A 25,973-nucleotide genomic window follows, 5' to 3' on the forward strand; every position below is an offset into this window, starting at 1 on the left:
TGCCCATTTTTGGTACTGGTTTTTCTCATGCATCAAGACAACAATACTAATAAAAAAATCTCGGCAATTTAGAGGCCTTCTTACCATCGGAAAATATATTTTGAACAGGGAATGTTTTGTAAAATCTAATAAGACATGTAATTGTTTAGATCCGTTATTATAGATTTAGTGTCCATTACCGTTTACATTTTTGGTACTTACAGGTTTTTTTCATGTATCAAGATAAAAATACTATTAAAAAAAATCTCGGCAATTTAGAGGCCTTCTTGCTATCGGAAAATATATTTTGATCAGGGAATGTTTTGTAAAATCTAATAAGACATGTAATTGTTTAGATCCGTTACCATAGATTTAGTATCCATTACCGGTTACCACGGTAACCAAGCGGTAACTATTATGACATTTACTATGGTAAATAGCTAATGTATTAATATCGATTATTGTTTTCATTGAATTACAAAAAAAGCAATTAACATAAAATCACTCTGTAAGGTATTGTTTATACACTGTAGGTTGTTTTAACATAGATAGTGAAGTAAAATAATATAAATATTAAATATATATAAAAAAATATTATTATGACATAGCTTGGTAGGTAACCAGTTATTTCTTATTTGTTTCTTTCTTCGAATATGTAGTGAAAAAATGATTCAAACAACAACAACAATATGTAAACCGAATAAAAACTCTATTGGCATTTTTTAAATATATATTTAGGTTTTCTTGAAATCCGTCCCGGAAGATTTCTGGTGCCTACCTACACTAGCCGATGAACAGATAGACTTTGTCTAAAAGCATAAGCTCTACGCATAGATTAAATATGTAAAACGAAAAATAACCTTCAGACGATAAAATACTACCTAAATCACACATAAACCTAACTAAATCGGGTTTATTTAAGTTTCGAGGTTAATTCACATTTTTCTCAATATCTTGAAAACCCCTGTTTTTATCACAAAAAAATCAATTGGTAAAAATCTTTTGAATATCGAAGATCCCTCCAAAACCACTCTGGCATTGACGCAACATTATACTGTGGTCCATACTTCCATGGGCATTCTCCTTTTAAATTGCCTAGAAAGAACTAAATTTTTAAACTTTAAGTAGTCTTGTTGATTATTAATAAAAAAAAATATAATAGTATAAACATTTTCAGTAACTCGAATTTATATTTAACATGATTCTTCTTTCATATTTCAGGATGGGAAGCTCGTATGGACAGCCATGGCCGAGTATTCTATATTGACCACATAAACCGTACAACAACCTGGCAAAGGCCAGCAGCTAATGGAACTTCACCAAGATCGCCTGCACCTGAAATACAGAGGAGGCAATTAGATAGAAGGTAACTATTTTTTTACATAAACATTCTGTCCCAACGTAAATAAATGAAATATGAAAAGACAACTTAATATCCATTGAAACTAATAATTAGTAGTTTTTGCATTTAAAATATGAAATACCTACTCAACCAAACAATCGTCCAGTCAGTTGTTAGTATGAATTGTTAATCTGTGAATATGACATCTGCATCTGTAATATTCGAATCGATAACTGCACTGCAAGCAAGCAACAATAATAATTATACAAAATATTCACACCTAAACTTTAATGGAGCATAATAAAAAAAGTTATAGTCAAACTGGGCAAAGTTGAGCTACCATACAACTTTTGACATTTCAAGAGCTTTTTGTTTTAACAATAAGTTTCAGATATTAAACTTATGGTATCCGTTTCCGCGTTAGTTTTTACGCGTGTGTCATATTTAAAAAAAAAAACTTCAACAAGTCTTCATTTCTATAAAATCATAAACTCTTCTTGGTTCCTTTAAAGCTTTTTCAATATTATTCCTTATTTTTCCAGGTACCAATCAATCCGTCGAACCATGACACGGTCGCAGCTCGGCGGTGAGGAAGAGCGCGTGAGCTCGTCCCCGCCCCCCGCGGCGAGCACGTCCCGCCCGGAGCCGCAGGTGCCCCACGCACCGCACCCGGCCGCTGAGTTCCTTGCCAGGCCGGACTTCTACTCGATACTGCATATGAACGCTGTGAGTACTTTATATTGATATAGTTGAAAACGATTTAGATTTCCAAATTCGATTATAAATCGTATCAAATATATATTATAATATAATAATAACGATTCCAAGTATTACAGAAAATGAGTAAATTGTATTGTTTGCGAAATGAAGACAAATGCATACCATGTCTATGTATGCATTCCCAACGATGCAGTACAAGGGAATACCTACTTAAATTGGTAAAACGAGCAACTTTTCCTAGAATCGTCCAATAAAACTTCTCTATTTTATTGTTCCAGGAAGCATCATCTCTATACAACTGCAACTCCACTCTCAAGCATATGATATCAAAAATACGTCGAGACACGTCTTCCTTCGAGCGGTACCAACATAACAGAGATCTTGTCGCCTTAGTCAATATGTTCAGCGAGTCTGATAGAGATCTACCACTTGGATGGGACACTAAACTCGATAGAAATGGAAAGGTAATTCCAATTTATATTCCTGATTAAAAAGTATTAAATGAAACACATAGACATTTAGTAAAAGAATGTAAAGGATTAAATTATTAAACACAAGTTATATAACATTAGTAAATTAAAGATTTTTATAAACTATAAACTAACACTAAAATAGGTATGTTATGTTTGGTCATAATTTAGAAATAAATACCTATATGCTATACGCAACAGTGTTAACAAACCTAAACAAATAGCAAAAAAATTATGTTAACAATTGAATAGTCACACCACACACCACACACAAAATGATCAACCCCAATAACATTTTTCAAACATATTTCAATTTAAGATGTTTCTAAATTATAACCTAACACATATGTAATAACATACTTAGTATACTAACCTAACCTAACCATAGCGTTTCTTCGTGGACCATGTGATGCGGCGCACGACGTTCATCGACCCGCGGCTCCCGCGCGCGCCCCAAGCGGGCCCATTCTCGCCCCTCCTCCCTCCAAGACGACGGCTCATACACCACGACCAGGTCCAGCTTGTGCTCGCATTATCTGTGGTCTTGTAGCTGTCAGTTGTTGTCTATGGTCTTGTGTTATCTGTGCTTTGAAATTTGTTAAAAATATTCGATCTGTTTTTTTTATTAGAAAATGAATCATACTGAATACAGATACTATGTAAAATGTAAATAAAGCTACACAATAAGTAATAAGTTTTTATTTTTACTTTATCTATAATAAATAAATATCTTAAATAATCTATTTACTGGATAACTTGCATTTTAAGTAAAATTATTTATCAATAATATAAAATTTCCTAAATGATAACATTAAATTGTTTCCTACAATATAAAAATGAAAAGATAGCATAAGACCACCCATTTTTGTTTGTTCGCATGTCCGTTTTCTGCATCGTGGCTCTCTTGTAGATGTGTGCATCATGCTGATTTTATGTTGCATTGTGTAACTAAGCACGTATATGTTTGTGTTGTTTTCGTTCTTTATTTCTCTCGTTTTGTTTATGTATGTTTTGTAGTTGGTTTGTCGTTTTGGGTTACCTTTTTACGTCTTTTTGTTGTGGTACTTAGATTTTCTATGTGTTTCAAGTATCTATATGGTTTCTAGTACATGTCTTTACATTTCTTTAATACTACACTGTTATATTTCGTATTTATTTTGTCCAGGCGCCAACTCCACCTCCACGGCCACCAATCACATCGTCGGATACTTACACACATCAAACTCAAGAAATTCCGGTTGCGTATAATGATAAGGTATTATTTTAATGCTTTTATAATAAAGTGAAATTTAAAACAAGACTAACGGCCAGTTTCACTGTTCTATTTAACTTTTAAAATGAATATTTTACGAAAATTTATGTCAAAAAGTGGCTGGTTATCAGAGACATTATCAGCAAATAGTCAAACCGGCCCTAATAATAGTTTTTGCTTCCATTTTAATACATATTATAATTGCGGAAGTAATATTTTCTTACGTTATCATGTATAAATTACTTACTTATATTATAAAGAGTCCGTATAAAGAGTTCGTTTCTTTGATTGTTTGTTTGATCGCGCTAATCTCAGGAACTACTGGTCCGATTTGAAAAATTCTTTCTGTGTTAGATAGCCCAAATCATCCCGCTACAACCAACAGGAGCGGAGCCTCGCGGGTGAAACCGCGAAGCACAGCTAGTATTAAAATAAAATACATGTTGGAATAATTGGACAAAAACATGGGAATTGTAAGTAGGTATCGTTCTAAATCTAGATTCGTCCACAGGTGGTGGCGTTCCTTCGTCAGCCAAACATCATGTCAATACTACGTGAGCGATGCGGGGGTTGTAACAACTCAATCAGAGAAAAAGTTAACGCTGTGAGGGTGGAAGGAGCTTCTGCACTCGCGAGGTTCCAGAATGATGTGCAACTGACATGCCTGCTTAGGTAAGTAGCATAGACTAAAGACTCATATATGAGATATTTTCTACGGGAGTGTAGAGAGATCTAAAAAAATTTGATAAAAATTTGATGAAACAAAAAGGAAATCTATAAACTGAAAAATGTTATAACACTGGTTTATTGTTAGGTAGACGGATGTTTTAGTCACAGAACGTGAACCAACGCCATCTATGGAAATATTGTAAGATCAAGTTCTAATGTAAGCAACCCGAAAAGACTTCTCGCAATGGAGACTAGATGGCGTTCTTTTTTTTCAAAATCAAAATAATAAAAAGGTTTTTAAGTTACACAAAATTCAATAATTATTGTGATATCAATTATCTAATTAAGTGGAAATATAAAACCGGTATTTACTTTTTTCTTTTTTTTAACGTGATTAACTAAAAATTATTAATTTTCGAAACTGGCAAATAAATAATTATTGATTTAATAATCGTTTTGCACAAAGATTTCAAAAAATCTCTAACATCCAAATCATCTAATTCGTACACAAATTCGTAGCTGTTAAGACAGTTTATATTGTCTTTGCCCTATCATATTTTATAAAAAAAAAGTTGAGCGTCGTCAGACTGAAATAGAATAGGCGAGAGTCCGTTGTCCTTATTTATACTTTGATCTCGGGAATGTGAGATCTTGTAATCCATTCCCATAGTAACCAAGTTATTCAATCCTGTTTCAACATTGCGTATTCTGCAGGTTCTATTTCTATGCCATTTTCTGAGGAATATAAAAAGGTTATCATATAACGACTTCTAGACGGTTTAGATTCCTCTTCTATTTTTAAAATTTGATATTTAATCTATATAGTAGGTACATAAATATATTATAATATATATATTGAAAAACATTAAAAACATTACAGCAAAGCAATTAATTTCATATGGTAAAAAAAAGCAAAGTATAGCAACACTTTGTTCTTTTAAGTCCCTATTGAAAGCTCATTATCTAGCCATGCAATAGTAGCATTAGTAAATAATTTATGTATGATTATAATTTTTGTATATACCGTTATATATATTGTAGTTTGTATAGTGTATTATAGAAGTATATTTATATTACTGTGTAGTATATATGTACAGTATATGTAGTTTATGTAGTATGTAGGCATTTTTATTTATTTTTTTTTATATTCTATCTTTTATTTCTTTTTTGCGCTATCCTTATTCTTCTTACATTTCCTTTCCTACCAGGTTGCCTGGAAGAGATTGCTGTGTAGCAATAAGGCCGCCTATTGTGCAAAATTGTTGTTCCTTATTCTGTACCACATGTCTTAAATTGCTTTGTACAATAAAGAGTTATAAATAAATAAATAAATAAATAAACGCCCATAAATATTTTAACTGACTACACCTATGTACACTTATAATTTTATAAAGTACCTATTCTTTAAAGTGCTCTTCGTTTAATAAAGATATATTATAATAAGAAATGTAAAAGTACATCATATGACTATAAATAAACACGTTGAGTTCATAATTCATATAAGGATTAAAAATGATTAGGTAACTAAAGATTTTTAATTACTTCAATTAACAATGAGCCAGGATACATTTTATTATACCTTTACATGTCACCTAACCTTCTTAACGGACACTTTCTAAATATAGACTTTATGGTTTTTGTATCTGTGGTAGCCGGTCGGTTAGCAGTGCGCGGCAAAATGTACATCAATCCAACTATATTAAACTCGACTGGTTTATGTTATAAAGTGATGACTTTATAAGGATTGTCGTGTTTAAAACGTTTATAAACCACGTTAATTATTTTGTAAAGAAGAATGTATCGTTTTAGTGAAATATAGTGATTGAAATGGTTGAAATGTCCATTTATGATTTTGAAAGTGGATCTCTACTTAAACACTTATTAAAGGAATTTAAAATACAATCCTACTAAAATCAATTTTGGATTTAAGATTTTTACATGCATTATACTATAGTTCGGAAGCCTTACTATACATAATAATTAAACGAGCGCAACAATTTTCGATTGACAAAAAAAAAACAGTTTCAAAAACCTTCAGAGATTAAATACCACTATATTTTAACGGAGGAATTGTTGTACAAACAGCAGCATAAAGTAATAATGTATGTTCATGTGTATCTCGCCCTTAATCTAGTGCTTCTACATTCAGGCCACTTCAAACAGTTCCTAGTGGGTAATGACAAAATGTCCCGTTGTTGTATATTTATCGTTGACGCTTTTTGCATTTTGAATTATAAATTAGCTGTTTTCATGTTTGTTTACGAATTATGCATTCGGATAAAATTTTAAGTTTTGTTTTTCCTGTAATTATTTTATAAATTATGGCAATCATTTTTTGTTTTCCTGTAACAACTGCATGTTTATATGCGTATTTAAGTTATTCCTGTTAATATAATAAAGATTATTATAGATATCAATTCTTATTGTTATTTTGGTTCTTATTGTTAATTTTATATGGTATTTAAAACTGAATGTATTGTCTCTATTAATTACAGTCAGATTAAAGTACTTACTAAATTTTTACACGCTTCTAGGTATTACTCGTACTTATATTAAATCGTAAAGGTAACTTTAGACTCATGTAAAAATTGTTTACTTGCATATATCATGCAGGTTATGAAGCGATTTTCAAGGAATATCGATTCTGTTCAGTCTTTCAACGAAAATTCAGGTCATTGGTATTCATCATCTCGGAAATATAAATAAATATGGCGTCTCATGACCGACCTACATGTGTCAAACCGGCCATATTATTTTTTATATAGCGAGTACTTCTTGCTACATGGTTAAATTGTTACATTTATTTGAAAGTTCGAAGTAAAACATTTTATATTGATCTATAGTTATTTAATTCATAACTAAGTAGAATGAACAGCGAGCGCGTAAAATAATTGGGTATATTCATAAATAATATTTAATGCTAAGTTTCTGTCCCCTTGTTTGGAATAAATTCTGAAAAATTATGATTATTTAATTGATTATTATTATAGAGGCAAATATCTGTATTGACCTTCATGCGCCATTTTTAAACAGACACTATTATTCTTCGTTTTAGCAAGGTTTAAGCGCATGCGCTTTCAAAAGCTCTTTACGGATTTTATACTTCAAAAGATATATGACTATTTAAAAAGACGTGCAATTCTCCACAGATAAAATAGTCAGTTGACAGTTTGACGACGCTATGGTGTAAAATAATGGTAATATTGTGATATTTTATGAGCTTCGTCGAGCGCTGTCCTTGGCGCTTCTAGGAACGTGGAGCTTTATTTCATCCCAGTTATGTTTTCGTCGAAGTATTAATTAGAATCAATGCCGATATCTTTGTTATTTTTTTTATTTCAATATAAAAAATAAGTTACGTATCCTAATCGGGTATGGAAAATCAGATAAAGCGTTCTGACTTCATTTATTTATTTAAATTAGATAAAATATAAAGTTCGTAAGTTTAAAGTTTAAATGTTTTCATAAATAGAAGTTAATATTATTGTACGGTAATATGCTGAGTAATAAAGTATCATGAATCATCTCTTATTAAATCTACCTAGTTCACAGCATCGACGTCGTTGTAGTCATAATAATTATGTGATAAATAAAACATAAAAAACATGTTTTCTTAGAGTAACTACATATAGATAATTACCTTAATTTATTAAATAAAACAATTAAGATGTATTCGAATTAAGTATTTACGTTTCAATTATTTTGATTTAGACAATTTTTCATATTTATATTTTTTGGTTTTTATGGCATTCAAATGCTTTATAAATATAAATTTATAAAGAATAGAAAAAATTCGATCACGAGGCGGGACTTGAACCCGCATCCTTCGCGCCATTCCGGGGCGGATGCCTAACCAACTCAGCCACTCGTGACCCGCCTGAGCAATCGAATTTATTCTATCCTTTCAGTTTTATGTGTCTTAAGGGACACACCGCGCGCCATCTATTGAGATGATTTAACAACCATTTCAACCAATATGAAGCACTTTTCAGTGAATACAATATTGTAACGATGGATGGAACACGACCTTTTCTTGAATTTATATTTTTTGGTTTTTATGGCATTCAAATGCTTTATAAATATAAATTTATAAAGAATAGAAAAAATTCGATCACGAGGCGGGACTTGAACCCGCATCCTTCGCGCCATTCCGGGGCGGATGCCTAACCAACTCAGCCACTCGTGACCCGCCTGAGCAATCGAATTTATTCTATCCTTTCAGTTTTATGTGTCTTAAGGGACACACCGCGCGCCATCTATTGAGATGATTTAACAACCATTTCAACCAATATGAAGCACTTTTCAGTGAATACAATATTGTAACGATGGATGGAACACGACCTTTTCTTGAATTTATATTTTTTGGTTTTTATGGCATTCAAATGCTTTATAAATATAAATTTATAAAGAATAGAAAAAATTCGATCACGAGGCGGGACTTGAACCCGCATCCTTCGCGCCATTCCGGGGCGGATGCCTAACCAACTCAGCCACTCGTGACCCGCCTGAGCAATCGAATTTATTCTATCCTTTCAGTTTTATGTGTCTTAAGGGACACACCGCGCGCCATCTATTGAGATGATTTAACAACCATTTTCAGGCGGGTCACGAGTGGCTGAGTTGGTTAGGCATCCGCCCCGGAATGGCGCGAAGGATGCGGGTTCAAGTCCCGCCTCGTGATCGAATTTTTTCTATTCTTTATAAATTTATAATTTTTCATATGTTATTTGTAAATACATAATATATACAATTATTGATTCTTAGAATTAATATCGGCATATAAATCACGTATTGTATACCGTGTATTGTTTTTCTAAAACAAAAAACTAACCGTTTCATAGAACAAATCATTAAGTATAACGCAGCAAATATTCAAATTCCAATTAAAAAGTAAAAAAAACTGCCAATTAGAATTCTGTACATATTAATAATTGTCACATGTGTTTGTTTACTAATTTGGAATTATCGAGATACAAACACGATTGGTTTGGAAAAATACACAGCTTTATTATACAGTATAATTATTCTGAGAATAATTACTAGTTTTTCATATCCTTATGGAGTATTTAAATAGATCTTTCCAAAGATGACATTGTTGTTGATGACGTAACTATTTAATTATATGGCATTAATTAAATTATTTATTAAGTTCCAGAAACTTCTGCTACTGTATCTATGATTAATTGTTCATCTGTGAAAGGTTTCATGGCATTTTATTAAGATTCAGTTCATTTTGCAAAATTATTGTAACTTTTGTATAAACAGTTTCGTAGTCGCGCGCGAAGGCAACTCATCACACGCATTTTACTATCTAAGAATAGCAAAGTAATTTAAAGTTTTGCTATTTAAAAGCTACTCAAAGTCTTTCTCCTTTTTATAATGAAGCAAGTTCGCTTCTCTTTACCAGACACATCACGTGATACTTTTTCTCAAATTAACTTCATAATAGTTCAAATCAAACAAAACATATTGTCTCACACTTCCATTTAATTATAATTCATATCACCTAGAATCCTACCCTTGTACTATGTGGAACAATCCCAACATAATGTTTCTATATTGAAATTATAATGTCGTTCATGTAACTATTATGATTGTAATTTTATTGTTGGATTTACAATATGATTTTATCAGCTACCCATCAGGAACCTTGGCTTACTCATTGAATACAGACGGCTGCATATTTAATGGGTAGTTATCTGATGGTTACAGCTTGCTGAAAATACTAGAATTCTAAAGCGAACATTATAAACTATAGCACCTATAAAACCCAGGTATACTTGTTTATGTTAGAGACCTAGAAGTTCTCTATCCTGACCCCTATCTAAAACAATATCAAGTACCTAATAAGAATCAAGGCAAAAATCGGAACTATTTCATTCTCGGATTTTATGCTTTACTAGAACGGGTGTAGTTTCCATACTTCTGTTGATATACATAAAAATGTACAATGGTCTCATTAGAATAGCTTGTGAATTGTTGTCGATTGTACAAATCTTACAACTGGTTTATTAAAAAAATTTATATTAGGAAGAAAATGTACAAACGATGAGGCTTACCATTTACAAGAGTATAAACACCAAAACAATGCTATAAAACACGGCGATAAAAGCATTTCCACTCACAAAGCAATGAAAATCCCGTGAGTGTTACCAGACATAAATTGAGATCTTTCAGACATGGCTGACGGAAATATAACAAAGAATCTGTACTCATTCATGTCGTATCGAGACCTGTTGATTATTATCAGAATTGTAAATCTTTCGCGTGATTTTAATTTGAAAAGTATAAAAAAGAGCGTGTGTGCCGAACACACGTATCGGAAGTGAAACTTCTTTGGCAATATACAAAAGAACCAGAATCGACGCCTTACTACATGACGTGACGGTATTGCCATGATGCAACCTTGAAATTTTATTCTCAGAACAGCTAAAGAAGTTTCACTTCAAAAATGATGTACGATTGAGTGTTAAAATCAACCATGAGTCATTGAAAATGAAAATCTTAACTTCACAAGGAAGTTGCGAGATCTGTTTTTCTTTTTTATTAATTAATTAATAGGGAAGTATATTTGTAATTGATTCATTGGTATTATTTAATTTTTCAGTTTTATACGGAGACACTTTTCCTTAGCTGTTTTTGTCTAAATCTTCTATCCTGTTAACTGTTTCTCTTTCTGTTTTTGCATTCATTATATTAGAATACATTAATAGCTTTTGCGCAAACTATAACTTCTCCTTGAAGAGACTCATGTCATAAATTAGACCTTATAATAATGTATGTCACTATTTGAATTTATTAAACATGTAACACACTACTTTTTTATATCTAGAGTTATTATGTCTATAGCATACAAACTACATAGTATTGTACTTATCTCTAAATAACATACCTCTACAATCTTCAATAGTAATCATTAAAAGGGTTTAATCTAACATCAGGATTTTATAGAGGCACTAAGCGGGCTTGTTTGTTAACCATATGAACCATATGAATTTAGTAATTCTTTTCAGTTTTGAAATATTCCTGTACAGTAATGAATATGAAAAATATCCCTTTTGTTATTTATCTGCAAATAACAAAATTAGCTAATAATTTTTATTTATAACCCTCAATAGTCAATAATTTTAAGGTAGTGTTTCTCATAATCCTAAAAAAACATATTAAGGTGTTAAACTAAACCATTATACCTCTACTACAGTCTACACTATTCGTAAGGATCATATTCTCACAAAATGTATCCATAGGATGTGCTAAGCGATTTATCGTTATTTATATAACAAGGCATTGGAACTGCGCATTTATTTATTATTTCTCAATCGCTCTGGCAACACCAGAAACGTCATCCGAAGCGTGTCAAACAATAGTTTTATGTTCTTGCAGGTTTTATGTTTTGGCGCGGCTACTTTTAGCAAGTCGTATTCCAATAATTGCCAACAAATATGACTTTTGTGCAAGATTTATTATAACTTTTTTATGGAGGGTAAGATAAACAGTATTAGTTTTGTTTTGGTTTATGTGTTGTTGTCATTAATTAAAATGTTTGCTTTGAAATATTAGATCGAGATGTTTGTTCTTATTAGAGGTAATAAAAAAATTGAGCTTTCATTTTGTATTATACTAGCTAACCGCCCGCGGCTTCGCCCGCTTTGTCTAAAACCTAATAAATTATATACTCAAACCTTCCTCTTGAATCACTCTATCTATTAAGTAAAACCGCATCAAAATCCGTTCCGTAGTTTTAAAGATACAAAGGGATGACGAGGAAGGAAGGAGGGACAGAGAAAGCGACTTTGTTTTATACTACCTATGTAGTGATTAATGGAAGTTCTTTTTAATTTGAGCTCTGTCTGATGCTGCTTTTAAACTTCTCTAGGATCATGAAAAAATGAATATATTCGTGTATTTGTTATCCAGTAATTAGTTTTATATCCTAATTAATTTCTTACACACTCAGCTTATCAATTAAACTGCCAAGGATACACTGCGTAGATATCTATTTTTGCACAGCTATTTCGAGACGACTTCTCACTATACAAAACAAACAAACAAAATTATCTCCGTTTCTAATATATCATTATTTCAGCTGCGTTTGTTGTGAAACAGTTATATTTAACTTTTGCGGCTTCGCTAATCATCAATTGAAAAAGACATCGGACAGTTTCGATGTTAAAGAATACAGTATGTCAATACGGATTTTAATATTTAATATAATTAGCATATGCCTAACATTAGAGTTTTATATATTTTCGGAATCGACAATGGAAGAAATAGATAGATTTTTGCTGTTCTGAAAAAACAGTAACAGTGATTTTCAGGACTTTAGCAGCTTTTCAAGCTATGTGAGCTTTTATATTGAATCGTTGAAGTACCTATTCTTAAGAAGTTAATAGCTATTAATCTATAATTCTAACGCCTTTTTAATTGCTATGTAGTGTAAAAAACTTTTATTTACCTACATTTATTTAGTTTACAAATTACAAGTCAATTTTAACCTATTTCTTAAAAGCTCGTTTCATACACTTGAACCTTCATTTATCATTCGAACAGTCCTATTTCTTTGAAGCTAGTTGATGACATGGATTCCAGTAAATCATATAGCATTGTATTAGTTACGGAATGCAACACCGGATGGGCTATATCGAGAGGAGATACAAATCTGTCTTCCATAGAGAGTGTGGTCGTCAGCACGCGACAGATCTTTAGAGTTAGTCAATTTTAGAAGCTTGATCCTACGGTATTTACCGGAATATATTATAAAGGATTAAAGAACAAGAGATGTGGTTTGTCGACTAAATTTATAATAACACGTGTTTTGCAGTATATGGGCTAGAACTTAATTTAAATAAAATTTGCTTGTAACTAAGAACATTGCTAATAATTTTCAGATGATTTCCACGTGATACAAATATACAATCTGAAATTGTCTATTGTAATGATACAGGAAATCTTTTTATAAATGAACGTTGGTGTAATATTTAGTAAAAATTAAAAAAAAAATTAACTAACTCTATTTTCAAAACATATAAGTGTATATCTTGTGTGTTGTCTGGATAGATGTTACCCTGTTACTAACCTTCATGCGCTTATTTTTTTATCAAAAATGGCACAATCCGATCCAGATTTTTTCTATCAACCCGATGATCCCCTAATCGTTTGTTATTTGAACCCGTTATGGCAAAAACGTTGCATTCACGACAAATCTTTCCCACACGATCAATGGATTTGCCAAAACATTGCATTTACTGTAAGTACGAGAACATGTGCATTTTACACACCTGCACATTCCGTTGTAGAAAAAAGCGACCACTTCAAGAAGCATTTTTTTATAATGGCGTGAGTGAGGAAAATATTACTTGGAAAACTGTTGTCTGTTGATATAATTAACAGTGTTGCTTATGAAACCTTATGGAAAACGAATAATTTATAAATTGACTTTTAGCTTGAAATTGATCCTATTCAACTCTCATGTATACGTAGGCTATAAAGCTGTTGCGATATTAGCTCGATCCTACAGCTTCGCTCGCGTTGTACCGAACTGAAAGTAATTAATACGTGTTTTCCCTTACTATATAGTTGCTAAATTAATTTATATCAGCCGTTTTTCCATAATTGAGCATCAAACATCCATATATCCAAACTTTTAGATTTAAAATATACTAGCTTTCCGCCTGCGGCTTCGCCCGAGTTTTCATAGAAAAACCCGCATAGTTCCCGTGGGATTTCCTGGATAAAACCTAGCCTCTTGCTAGTGAAGATGCAGCTTTCTTATGATGAAAGAATTTTTGAAATCGGTCCAGTAGTTTATGCGTGAAAACCATACTTACATACATACATAATAACAAACTTTTCTTTTTATAATATTAGTATAGATAAAGTATAGATTACGCTGCTCTATAATGAGGGTTAAAACTAATCTAAACCATAAAACCACCTCACCTTTCTCCTTCCATCTTTCGCGTCTACTTTTCACTCCATAAAAAATAAAGGTCGATACACATTTACCGACTCGTATACATTTTTTCTGAGCTAACGGTAAGCGGTTCGAATTAAGGCAGGTAGGCACGGCTGCGCATGCGCACCCGCTGATCGAAGGCTGCCATCCTATTGTGTTTTTATACAGTTATCGAGATTTGTTATAATTTAAATATTATCTTGAATGTGGGATGAGTTGTGATGATTTAAATTTCCATTTGTATGACGTTTGAGTAAAATATTGACGGAGATTTTTAGACAATTTGATAAAGGGACTATTGATATAAACTGCATCTAGTTTTCTATAATATTTAGGGAAAAAAATAGAACGACTTGTTATCATATTCTTATTATACAGGTAATATTCCAGTTTTTAATAAGACATTGATATAATTTACTGAATATAGCTATGCTCTACACTAGGAACGCGTGCTGAAAACCTTATTACAACAAAGTAAAGTCAGACAATATGTACCCTTTCCTTTTCGCCAAATGAAGTAATAAATCACGAGTCTATAAAACTGTCCCTTTATGAGTAGTGAAAGTAAGACTTTTAACTATTGAACCAGACAACTACACAGCTAATAAAAATAAAACTGTGTTTTTTAAAAAAAAATGTAGTAAAAATACCAATTGAATTTAAAAAATGATGATTGATATTTGAAATTTTCTGTTTTAAATAAAAAGGTAAGCCCTTTTTATGTTTATTTTGTAAGTATTATTACTCTATTTAATGTAAACTTTCGTGAAGCTCAACCTCTAGCTCTAACGAAAACGTGTTACAAAAAAGATATTTATTCTAACAAAAATAAATGATTGAATCTGCATATTACAATTTATCAATGTACACATTAATTTATTTGAAAATCCACTTAATTTCGCCCTAGTTGTGGGCAATACTTGAGCTTTATTAAGCGCTTCCTGTTTGAGTTGCAACCATTAAATGTATCAAGTGTGAACTAGGCCTAATGAGGATGCGTCTCTATGCACTGTATACTGTATAGTGATTAGATTTTAATTTTAATGGGTTAACGTGTGTATTTTAGTTGACTGGTTTTGTCGTGCGAATTATTGCGCTAAAATAGTGAAGTGAAGTTTATGTTTTTATGAAAAAAGAAGGTTATCAGTTGTCTTTTTTCCACTATTTGACTTTGTTTGTACTAAAACGCATGTTACTATATATTTACTTAAGAAAATGTAGAGATTATTTATACTGTTATGATACACTTAACAGTAATATTATAGAGATATATATATAACTAAATAGATAAATATATAACTAAATATTAGATTAGTATGTGTGACATAATGAAAATCAAATTAAGAATTTAAATTGGGTTGTTTTATTATTTGTCCTTGTAAAATATTAACTAAAGCTTTGAGTCTCTACAACGCAAGTGTTTATCTTTGAGATATCTTGAACGCACGGGATTGTCTGTCACTAATATCTCTACATCTCAAACTTAGTTCTGCGTAACAAAAGTCAATTTCAGCTAGGGTACATTACAGTACATTACATCGATCCCTATTTCGCAACGTGTTTCATTTGTAAAGAATCAGGTCATGTGGGTCCCAGATCCCAGCAAGATGGGATCGCTGGCCACGTGCGCGCACGCAGCGCTACGTCATTTGACTCACAATGAAGTATATCCTATAAATAACAAATAGGCGATATACTGCCGTGATGGGAATTTTGATGTAACAATAGAAATTAAAAATTTATGATTATGGAAAAATACGGTAGGTGTGAGATGTGGTCTTTTGTTTCTGTTGAGACGTCTAAAAAAAGAAATAAGGCCTTTTCAAAATTGCCTTTTCAAAATTTTATAGATTGCGATATAAGTTTGCTTAACAATCTTTAAGTTGAACAGACAGAATAGCAACTTATAAAAAAATTATCTAAAAGGCAAAGAGTGCATAGTTAGTGCTTACTTTTCAAAATTCCATCGATCGATTGCAATAGATGTCTGTAACAATAACTTGAAAAGACAGTAAAAAAACTCTTGAAAAATTATTTATGAATATTTTGTGCATGAATGCAGATTTAATATTTAAATTAACTGCAATTTTAAATCTTCATTTATATTCTACGAATACATAAATAAATATTGCTACCACACCCCCATAAAATAATCCTTTATTCTAACAATATTTAGATTTATCACTTCGTGTTTGTCTGAATTTTATTATTCCTCTTATTATTGACACGCAGATATAATTATATGAATTATGAGGTGTATTATAGTATGATTGCGTACCGCCATTGAATATTTTATTGACATCATGTTTTATTTTAATGTTTAAACGCATGTTAAATATGACTAACTATAGGATCTGTGCTTTTGCGTCTAGTTAGTATTTTTCTTTGCACATTTTTAATCAGTTGGAGCCGGGTGATTTAATATTTGTCTGACAGTGTTTTAATGGGTGACCTCAGTGATTCAACTGTGCCCCTTACTATATTATTTACTGAAAAGAAATTAATAATAATTTTTCAATGAATAATAAAGCTAGTTCTATTTTGAATTAACTTATTCATGTACATAATAAATGTTCGTTAATATAACGAAATTAAATAACAGAAAACACACAAACATAGGGACCGAGGAAATAAGGAGTGAGCAAATTTCGACTTCTAAATATTCACCTGCCTCGGATGTTGAGAGTATTATTATTATGTCATCAAGACTATGTCATCGCCCTGTGTAGGATAAAGTGTTACACTTCACAATTATATAAATTACATGCAATCTAAGGTGTGAGTCACAATGATTTCACAGACATGTACGTCACAAGGCCCTTACATCTGTATATGCCCTAATGACGCGTCAGAACTCCTTAAATGACAAATATTATGTGACGTATAAAAAGTTTTTATGGAATCGTATAACAGAAGTTTTCCACAACGGGAACTTTTCTGGTGAATGGTATAATTATTTCCATTGCGCTAAAGCCTTATGATGATAGAACTTTCCATGGATTTTACCGTGGTTAGTATGCTCATTTTAGCAAATTATACCTTATGACGTATGGTCTGGGATGACGATGTGGAAGCTTTTTTGTTAACTTACGGTTAATAAATATAATCTAGATTTTTTCGTTGCGAGTTTTATATACTTACTGCTGAAATATGAGCTCAATCGAATCAGAATGATACACAGCTTGTTGTTTTCATTTAGGTAGAGTCTTGAAAAATAGCCTCAATAGCATACTGCATAGTAATTTAAAAATCTAGTTTGTCTATCAGGTGTAAAATAACGTGACCCAAAAGAAAATACATAAAAAATTAAACAAATTTTTTAGCACTTTTTGCTCAGTCCTTTGGGAAATGAATATCGGAGTAGTACACGACATCATAACACACTTCTATATTAAAATCTTATAAAATATTAGTACATTATTCGAAGGAATAGTTAAAGTGCGTTGACTTAATCGAAATTAACATAAGGGCACGCAAGCTGGAGACAATGCTTTGGTTGCGTGACAGCGTCGCGTGTGAAACTGAATGCCCATGGGCTCCTTCCGACAATACTTAAAATTGCAGCATTCTCTTCGACGTATACTGTTCTGTTTTAGTAGAGTTGTATTTTGAGTGTCCTATGGGACTTGGGGCATGAAAATAGACGATCTTTTTTCTGCATCTGATCTGATCTGTATGCTGCAGGACACTGATGCCAATTTTCATAGGAAAATTAGAGTCTATAATGTCAAAGAACTCTCGAAAAATACCACTGTAATTTTAACACGTGACTACATATTAAATAACTCGGTGAACTCTACTTGCCATAAAATGAGATTGATAATCAATTTAATAACCTAAGCAATCACAGATTGATCTAGTGTACAGCCTTCATATTAGTCACAGTTCAAACCAATTATCGGGCAATGAATCAGATATGAGATAGAGCTTACGATGCACCCCCGTAGCCGCGTAGCGTAGTATCTACGCTCAGTATCGCCCGAACCACGCAGCCGAGCGCACGTCTCTCTCCACTACTCGAAACACGTTTTACACTCGGACGGGACAATAGAATGCATTATAAAGAAGCAGGTAGTCGGAACCTGGAGTTCTATGAAGGATTATGACGTTTGTGTTGCCGCTTGTGCAGTGTTTTGTTAGATAGTGGAAACCGGCAAAATTAACTCCTACGAGGAGTTGGACCGCGCGGTGTCACCCCGAGGGGTGCGCCGTCGCCAGTTCGTCAAGGGTTGGAAGAAGACCATGGGGGTCATATCTAAGACCTTCGGCGTCGTTTTCAGTCTGTAAGTAACCTTCTGTATACTGCAAAAAATCCCAATAAAAAATTCGGTATCATTTTTATTTAGAAAATAAATTAAATACAAAGTAATAAATTATTATGTATACGTATGAATAAAACACGTATTTTTATAAATAATTCCATTTTTGAATGGAATTGTAAATGAAAACAAACCGTACCGGCACGAAATTCAAAACGGCTGATACAATCTGATGTGTGTAGAGATAGTTCAAAAGATCTAATTTAAATAATTCATCCGCTAAAATGTACAGTAGAAACATTTACATTCATACGTGTAACATATTCCTACAATCTCGGCAATTTATCAAGCGGAAATAAAGGCCTGTTATAGTTGTGCGTCTACTTGCGCAAGAGCATCTATTCGCGCGTTAGAGGGACTTTCGCGTAATCCTACAATGAGCTTTATCTACTGTTCTCACACTACACTCAATTACTCGCATGCAAATATTATATAACGTGTCTCGTTAATTTTGGTCACTGTACTATTGTTTTGTACTCTCACGTTATATTCTAATTACGTTACCAACAATTTAAATGTACTTACTTCGCTTTCTCCTCATATTTCATCGTCGAATGAGGTCAGAATGCTATGAAAAGACATTTGATGTAGACTTGGAGTTTGGGAAAATGAGAGAAATTGGACGTATTTGAATTGATTAGGTCGTGGTCGAATGTTTATTTACATGTAAACAATGGTACGGTTATACGAGCATGTTATCTCACGGTTTAGCAACTAATCGTCTATTGTCCTCGTTAGATAGCGTGCTGATTAGCTGTTTAATTACGATGTAATGACGAGAGGTTACACCAGCCCTTATTATGTTGTTATTCGCATCCGCTACTTTATCGCCTCCGTGGTTATTTTATGTGGTTAGTATAATGTCGATTAACTGCACGGAATGCAAAGGATTTGAACTTTTTGTATCGTCAAAATCTGGTAACTGGCGAAAGGAAAATTATGATTATATTCTGGTTAATAACATCTTGTTTTATATCTCCTATAGTAATCTAAGTTGGCTTCTGTTACCATTAAATTTTATCTCTGGACAAAGTGACCTTAAGATTTTTTTTTTTACCATTTCAATAACTGTACTGTAACCATTGGATGATTTGGGTTTTTCAATCAGCATCCGCAAATGATGGGTTTGAACCGCAATTTGTTCGGAGTATATAATTTTATTACTTTGGTCACGTCAAGTAATGTAATGATTAGATATATGTATATTATGAAAATATTATAATTAGTACGAATGGAATGAAATGGAAAAGTTTGATGGAAAACTTATTTCATACACAGTACATACGAGAATATGTTATTAACTCAATACTTAAAAGTTTCAATAAAGGAACTAACAGTTAAAGTACACATTATTATATTGTTTATATTTATAAACAAGCAATCATACGATATTTTAATCATTCGGAATAAAGCAAATAGAAAATATCTTATTACGAGCGCGGTATATTTGAATACATAGGTACGTCGGAAACATATTCATTCAAAGATTTATTTTAAAATATCCGACGGCACAGGCCACAGGAGATTAGGATAACAGTTTTTTAATTTACCCTTTCGGTATTTTGTCCATCAACTTTAATGTTCTAGCTCATTTTAGAAAGCAAAGAAAGGTAGCGCAGGTAACTCTAAATTGTAAACAAGTGTATTTTAACGAAACCCTTATAAAAGCTTCGGTTGGCTCCAAAAATTGTTATTGTGGTGATACTTTTCTTTATTTTGAGAGCTTTTTTATTTATGGCAAGTAAAAAGTAAATAACCATTTTTTTATTATAATAATATTAACTAAAGAGTAGATATTAGTAATACATTTTAATCATCCTTTTTTAAATATATTTGTAATGATGATAAGAAATACCTGTTAGATAACTGAAACAATGTATGAAAGATTTGTTCCAACGAATAAGCTGGTTCCTTATCAACATTTAACGGAAGTCGCCAAAATTCTAAAGACCTACACGAGCACAATACGTTTAAGACAGTTGCTGATAAAGTCAGACTTCAAGTGAAATAAAACCTATAATTTAAATTATTTTTAATTTACTCACTGCTATTAATAAGAGAGATTCCAGTCTTCTGCAGTATATTGATTTAAACACAAATAAACGAAGACAGACATTGAAAGATGCTCTCTAGGGACGCATTTAATTCGTTGAAAATTCCTTGCTCATCCTAAACGGTTAACTAAGTTGTGATTTACAATCGATTAATTGATAGATGAATTGAAATAATCGTAAAACCATCGAGTCTATTCGTGCTCTATAGTCATTTGTTTCGGTGTTAAACTCGTAAATAGTAATGGTTCTTGTAATCGTTTTATATGGGAACGCAGTGGGGACGATAAATGGTGGTTTATTTTGAGATTTAGGACACTGGTTAACTGGAGATTAGTAGGTATATTTAACCAAGTAAGAGTGTTTAAGATTACAATATGTATTAAGGGTTTAACTGTAGATAATAATTGTAATACATATATATAAAATTCTCGTGTCACAATGTTAGTCTGCATACTCCTCCGAAACGGCTGGACCGATTCTCATGAAATTTTCTGTGCATATCGGGTAAGTCTGAGAATCGGCCAACATCTATTTTTCATATGTACCACGGGCGAAGCCGGGGCGGACCGCTAGTTGTAATATAAGTTTGATGGTTGGGAACTATGTGCTTAGGTTAATATCTCTAAGATATAATAAAAATTGCAATGAATATCGATCGCAAATAATTTGCTAGATTTTAGGTAAAGTTTAGGTAAACTGTCCGAAGTAATTGAAAGTGTTGTAGGTAATAAATTTATAATGCTTAAATTTATAATTTATATTATGAAAGATATCTATAGAATTCCCAGCGTACGTTGCGTGCATGTAGTATATTAGAACGAGTGCTATTACGCACAGATTTAAACCAATTTATACTCTATTCTCTATGGGATAAGGCTTAATCGGGTTTCATTTTGTTTGTCAGTTTGTTCCGGTAATTGGTTTTAAGACAAACATCGTGTTACGGAATATACTATGTGTGGAGAATTATCGTTTTTAATCAATCCACTGGATATAATTGATCTTTTATCTAATTGTATTAATAGAGCTTTCCAGGCTAGACTTTGAAATAGAATGTTGCTGCCTAGTTCCTACACCTTTTGGATGTCTTCTACTGTGTAAACTATTCTTGAATTGATTATTATATTGATAAACAAGTGATTTTGTATAAAAGGAAACAGTTTGTCATTCCGAAGATAAAAATAAGAATTATATTTTATTCCTTTTAAGATAAGTTTAAGAGGTTCTATTGTTTACGATTATGATGATTAGCCTTACAAGAGGTACCTCAAAAATAAGTACTATTATTATGTCTAGACTAAATGTAGGTAACCATTTGAAAAAGCATTATTTTTGTAAACATTTTCAAGTTTTTAATTGTTTTTTCACGGTTTAATTCTATTTAGATAGAAACATATATTAGTGTTGACAAGCGTAGTTAAAATCTTTAAACATACCGTTTGTTGTCTTTATTTTGTTGTCTTACTTATTCGAGGAAGTAATAATATAATTATGTTTATTTCTATACATACTCATTTAAGTAAAACCTAAATTAAAACTGCAAATTATTTTGTAAATGTTTAAAAACGGTATAAATGTTTTAGTTGGGCTAAAAATTAACGTTACATTAGCAGTAATATTTTGATCTTTGGACTTCAATTCAGAGAATCCAAACAGAACTCAAAAAATTCAAACATACTTGCGACGTGACAGTAAAAGTAATTATCCCACAATTAAAATGTGTAATGAGAGCGGACCGGAATGATGTCCTGTGATGTGGAACCCGAGTTGTGTGTCCAAGGAAAACTGCTTGCGATCGACGATCTGTGTGACGTCACTATGTTGTATTACTTGTATTGTGGCATCTAATCGAGTGGAAGATGCATTGTAGCTTTTGAAAACAATATAATAATGCATCTTCTTATGTCACTTTGTATGAAAAAAAACTGGGTCTCCTAAATTAAAATGTATGCGACGGTAGTATGGATTACCTAATCCATACTACTTTACATTCTCTTTTGAATTTCAATTTTATAAAATTAAGGACCCCGAAATTCATCGTACAATATAAAATGCAGTATATTTGATTAAATGAATTTAGAATTATTATTATTTATTAGAATTTGATTAACTGAATTTCTTCCATATTAAGAGAGTGAATAAAAAGTACAGTTAAGAGACCTATAATTTTTAAGCAATATGAAATAGAAAACACATATCAAAAATGAAATTTCTCAAACCATATATGTGTCGTATTTGAGTAAAAGCACACCTATTTGAATTTTGAACATACCGTTATTAGCAATCAACGCAACATACAATACACCATTGTACCTTATATGTAAAACGCAAAATCGTTTACATATAGGATTATCGGCTTATCAGCGGGTAATAAAAAACGACTACTTCGTTACTATGTTTAATTGTTGAGGAAGGAGTGTCGCAATCGGTCATTGTCTTTGCCTTTAAATATAGGTATTGGTGATAACATTTGTTTGCTATGTTTATAGCTTTTGTAGTAGGTGTATATTGTATAGAAATATTTGGAAACATTGTCATCGATACATGGTATAAGACCTATGAAAGTAACAGCTTTTCTAACGTAAAAGTTAGTTTTATTCGCTACATTATAATGAAAAAATTCCCTCGATACATAATATAATACTTAATTATCAATTAAATTTGCTCTCAAAAGTTCATTTAGTGCGTAACAAGCCGTAGAACCGAGGGCATCCTTTCTAAAAAACTTTGCATAAAACAACATGTATTAAAACTTGTCAATTTAAAGATGTAACTGTTTACTTTAATTTGTTTCATTTAACTATATTATTCAAAAATAAATACCTAATAATAATATTCATCCAAGTCTATAAACGGTTAGACACTGACCTTTCCGCGCCGTTTCGAATCTACCCTCTATTTTTGTATTAGCTATAAATACTTGATAATTTCATTAATTTGTATCGAATGGGGTTAAGGTAATCATATTCTTTTAAATTACAATGCCGGCATCCTAATGTGTTATAATGATAGAGGCCGGTCGCAAATTAATTAAGGGTGAACAGAAAATTTATATTTAAACCTTAATCAACCTTTATCCACACTCTACTCATTTCGCTCGTAAATCAACTTTATTTTTAGTTTAAAAGGTTTTATGAAATTGTTGCAAAAAAATCGTTATTTGATTAGATGCTTTGAGCTTTGTATTTCTTAAAGTAAATTGAATTTTTTATCAATCAATTATTATTTGTAAGAAGTTTCAATAAACCATAAACTCATGGTTATAATTAACAGGAAGCAGGATATGGAATTAATGGAAAATTCGTTAAAATAAATTATTGTTCTAGAATTCAATCAATGATATACAATTTGGAAACAAGAAACCAGCGTTGTACGTTCTGGTAAACAATGTCAGAGCCAAGGTTTGAACAAATTATCATTATAATGCAAATGCAATGAGAATTAGTGTGCCCGAATTGACCACGTAACGCCAATGTGTAACACCAAATTGTAACATGCGATTTTATAACTTAAAAGTATAGAGATAAAGTTCAAAAAGCTTTAAATATGTTGTATAAGTTTTTTCAGCAACACGCGCTCAACTATATTATTTATTGCCCATTTTTATAATCCTCGCGTGGGTTTTTTTTATTTATAAAGTTGTACATGTGTTGCCATCTATGTTATAAAGTTTTTGTGACATTTATAGTTCATAAAGCACAGATACTCAATAATGTAGATGCAATAAACTCTACTGCGCCAAATGTGTAACGAAAACGCCAATAAAAAAAAGAGTGGCTACAGAATTTTAAAATCACTCTTACCTCTTTTTATAAAAGTGACAGATCCCAGGTTTAAAGGTAGTCTGTGTTTAGATTGTTTTGTGGTAAGACCAAACATGTCTTATTCATCCATCCATTATTAATTTTCTGTATTAACTACGACTAAAGATAGATCGATATTTTTCTTCTAAATACAGCAGTTCATCACAGCTAAGACCAAAAGTAGAGTGATATTTTTAAATCTCAAAAAGCTCTTACCGCTCGTTACCATAACGATTACAATCAATATACTTATTTTAGTATTTTGTTATTTATACATTGAATTTACATACGTGGCAGGAAGTCGTACAATGTGGGACGCCATGGCGATGGGACCACTCAAGCGAGACCCCCACTTTATATGCAAACTGCTTAATTGTAGATTTTAAACTACAATGAAACATTTAATTAAAGAAGACTTACAGATATCAACTGGTTTATTTTATCTTTAAATTTGTTTAAATGTTGTACTGTCGAGTATGAAGTTACTTTTAAAAATTTTATGTTTTTTTCAATTCATGTCCAAAAACAAAATTATATATACGACTTATTTTAATATTAGCCGCGTGTAATCTGATAAATTCATTAAAATTGGAATATAAAATCCTGTAGCTTATTTAACTAAATTTTAAGTATTATTCGTTTTAAAATAAAAAAGACTCAGAAACATTTCAAAAATACTCTGAGAAGATTAAAATGGATAATTAGCAGTGATTATTCAAATTATACTTCTGTTAAGTTTCAAATGAGTTTTCTATAATAAATTCCCCTCAATTAAATAAGCAAAGGGTGTATTTTTGCAAGCTGTTCAACTGAGGGTAAATGCAGGAGTTACGTAAGAAGGAACTACATAATATCATATGGTTAATTACTGTAATTCTGAGATATTTGTATTACCTTGCTCTGTTTATTTCGATAATACATACTAATTATGCGTTAAAATAGGCATATTATGATAAATATACAGTTACATATTTTGTAATTAAATTGTAATACTGACATAATTAAAAAGAGCAACTATGGAGTTTCTTGCCGGTTCTTCTCCATAATTTGCTTTCCGAATCGGTGGTAAATGTTCAAACATGACGTTTAAAAAGTGCTTCTCGAAGAAGTCTAATTATTGAATAAATAAAAATGTTTGATTTTGAGTTTATGTTAACATACGTCATTATTATCTACCTATATTCTATAAGCTTGACATATACAAAATAATGCGTGTGCATGATAAAATTAAGATAGCCAAGTTAGTTTTAATCAATACTTAGTAATAAACAAAGTCACTTCATCTCTACATAGTATCTTTAAAAGTACCCAACAGATTTTGATGCGGTTTTTTTTAAATAGAGTCTGTAAGTTTTAGACCAAGCTGACGAAGCCGCGGGCGTTGAGCAAGTTTACAATAATGTAAATGAG

The 25,973-nt window shown here is 31.7% G+C and overlaps 1 protein-coding gene across 3 annotated transcripts in view; it reads left to right on the top strand.

Annotated features, from left to right (window-relative positions):
- The window catches only part of LOC123691015 (E3 ubiquitin-protein ligase HECW2), an 87,812-nt gene that overhangs the window by 46,182 nt on the left and 15,657 nt on the right, over positions 1 to 25,973 (top strand). The window contains exons 4-9 of one of the 3 annotated variants that reach the window (XM_045635191.1): positions 1,201 to 1,345; positions 1,864 to 2,047; positions 2,320 to 2,505; positions 2,900 to 3,025; positions 3,677 to 3,766; positions 4,275 to 4,435. In XM_045635191.1, the coding sequence (XP_045491147.1) occupies positions 1,201 to 1,345; positions 1,864 to 2,047; positions 2,320 to 2,505; positions 2,900 to 3,025; positions 3,677 to 3,766; positions 4,275 to 4,435 (892 nt within the window). Of the gene's footprint in view, positions 1 to 1,200; positions 1,346 to 1,863; positions 2,048 to 2,319; positions 2,506 to 2,899; positions 3,026 to 3,676; positions 3,767 to 4,274; positions 4,436 to 18,346; positions 18,671 to 25,973 lie in introns of those variants that run through there. The other 2 variants (XM_045635192.1, XM_045635193.1) reach the window with 2 other exon arrangements.

Source organism: Colias croceus, chromosome 4 (genome assembly GCF_905220415.1).
Source record: "Colias croceus chromosome 4, ilColCroc2.1".
In the NCBI taxonomy this organism is placed as follows: Eukaryota; Metazoa; Arthropoda; class Insecta; order Lepidoptera; family Pieridae; genus Colias; species Colias croceus.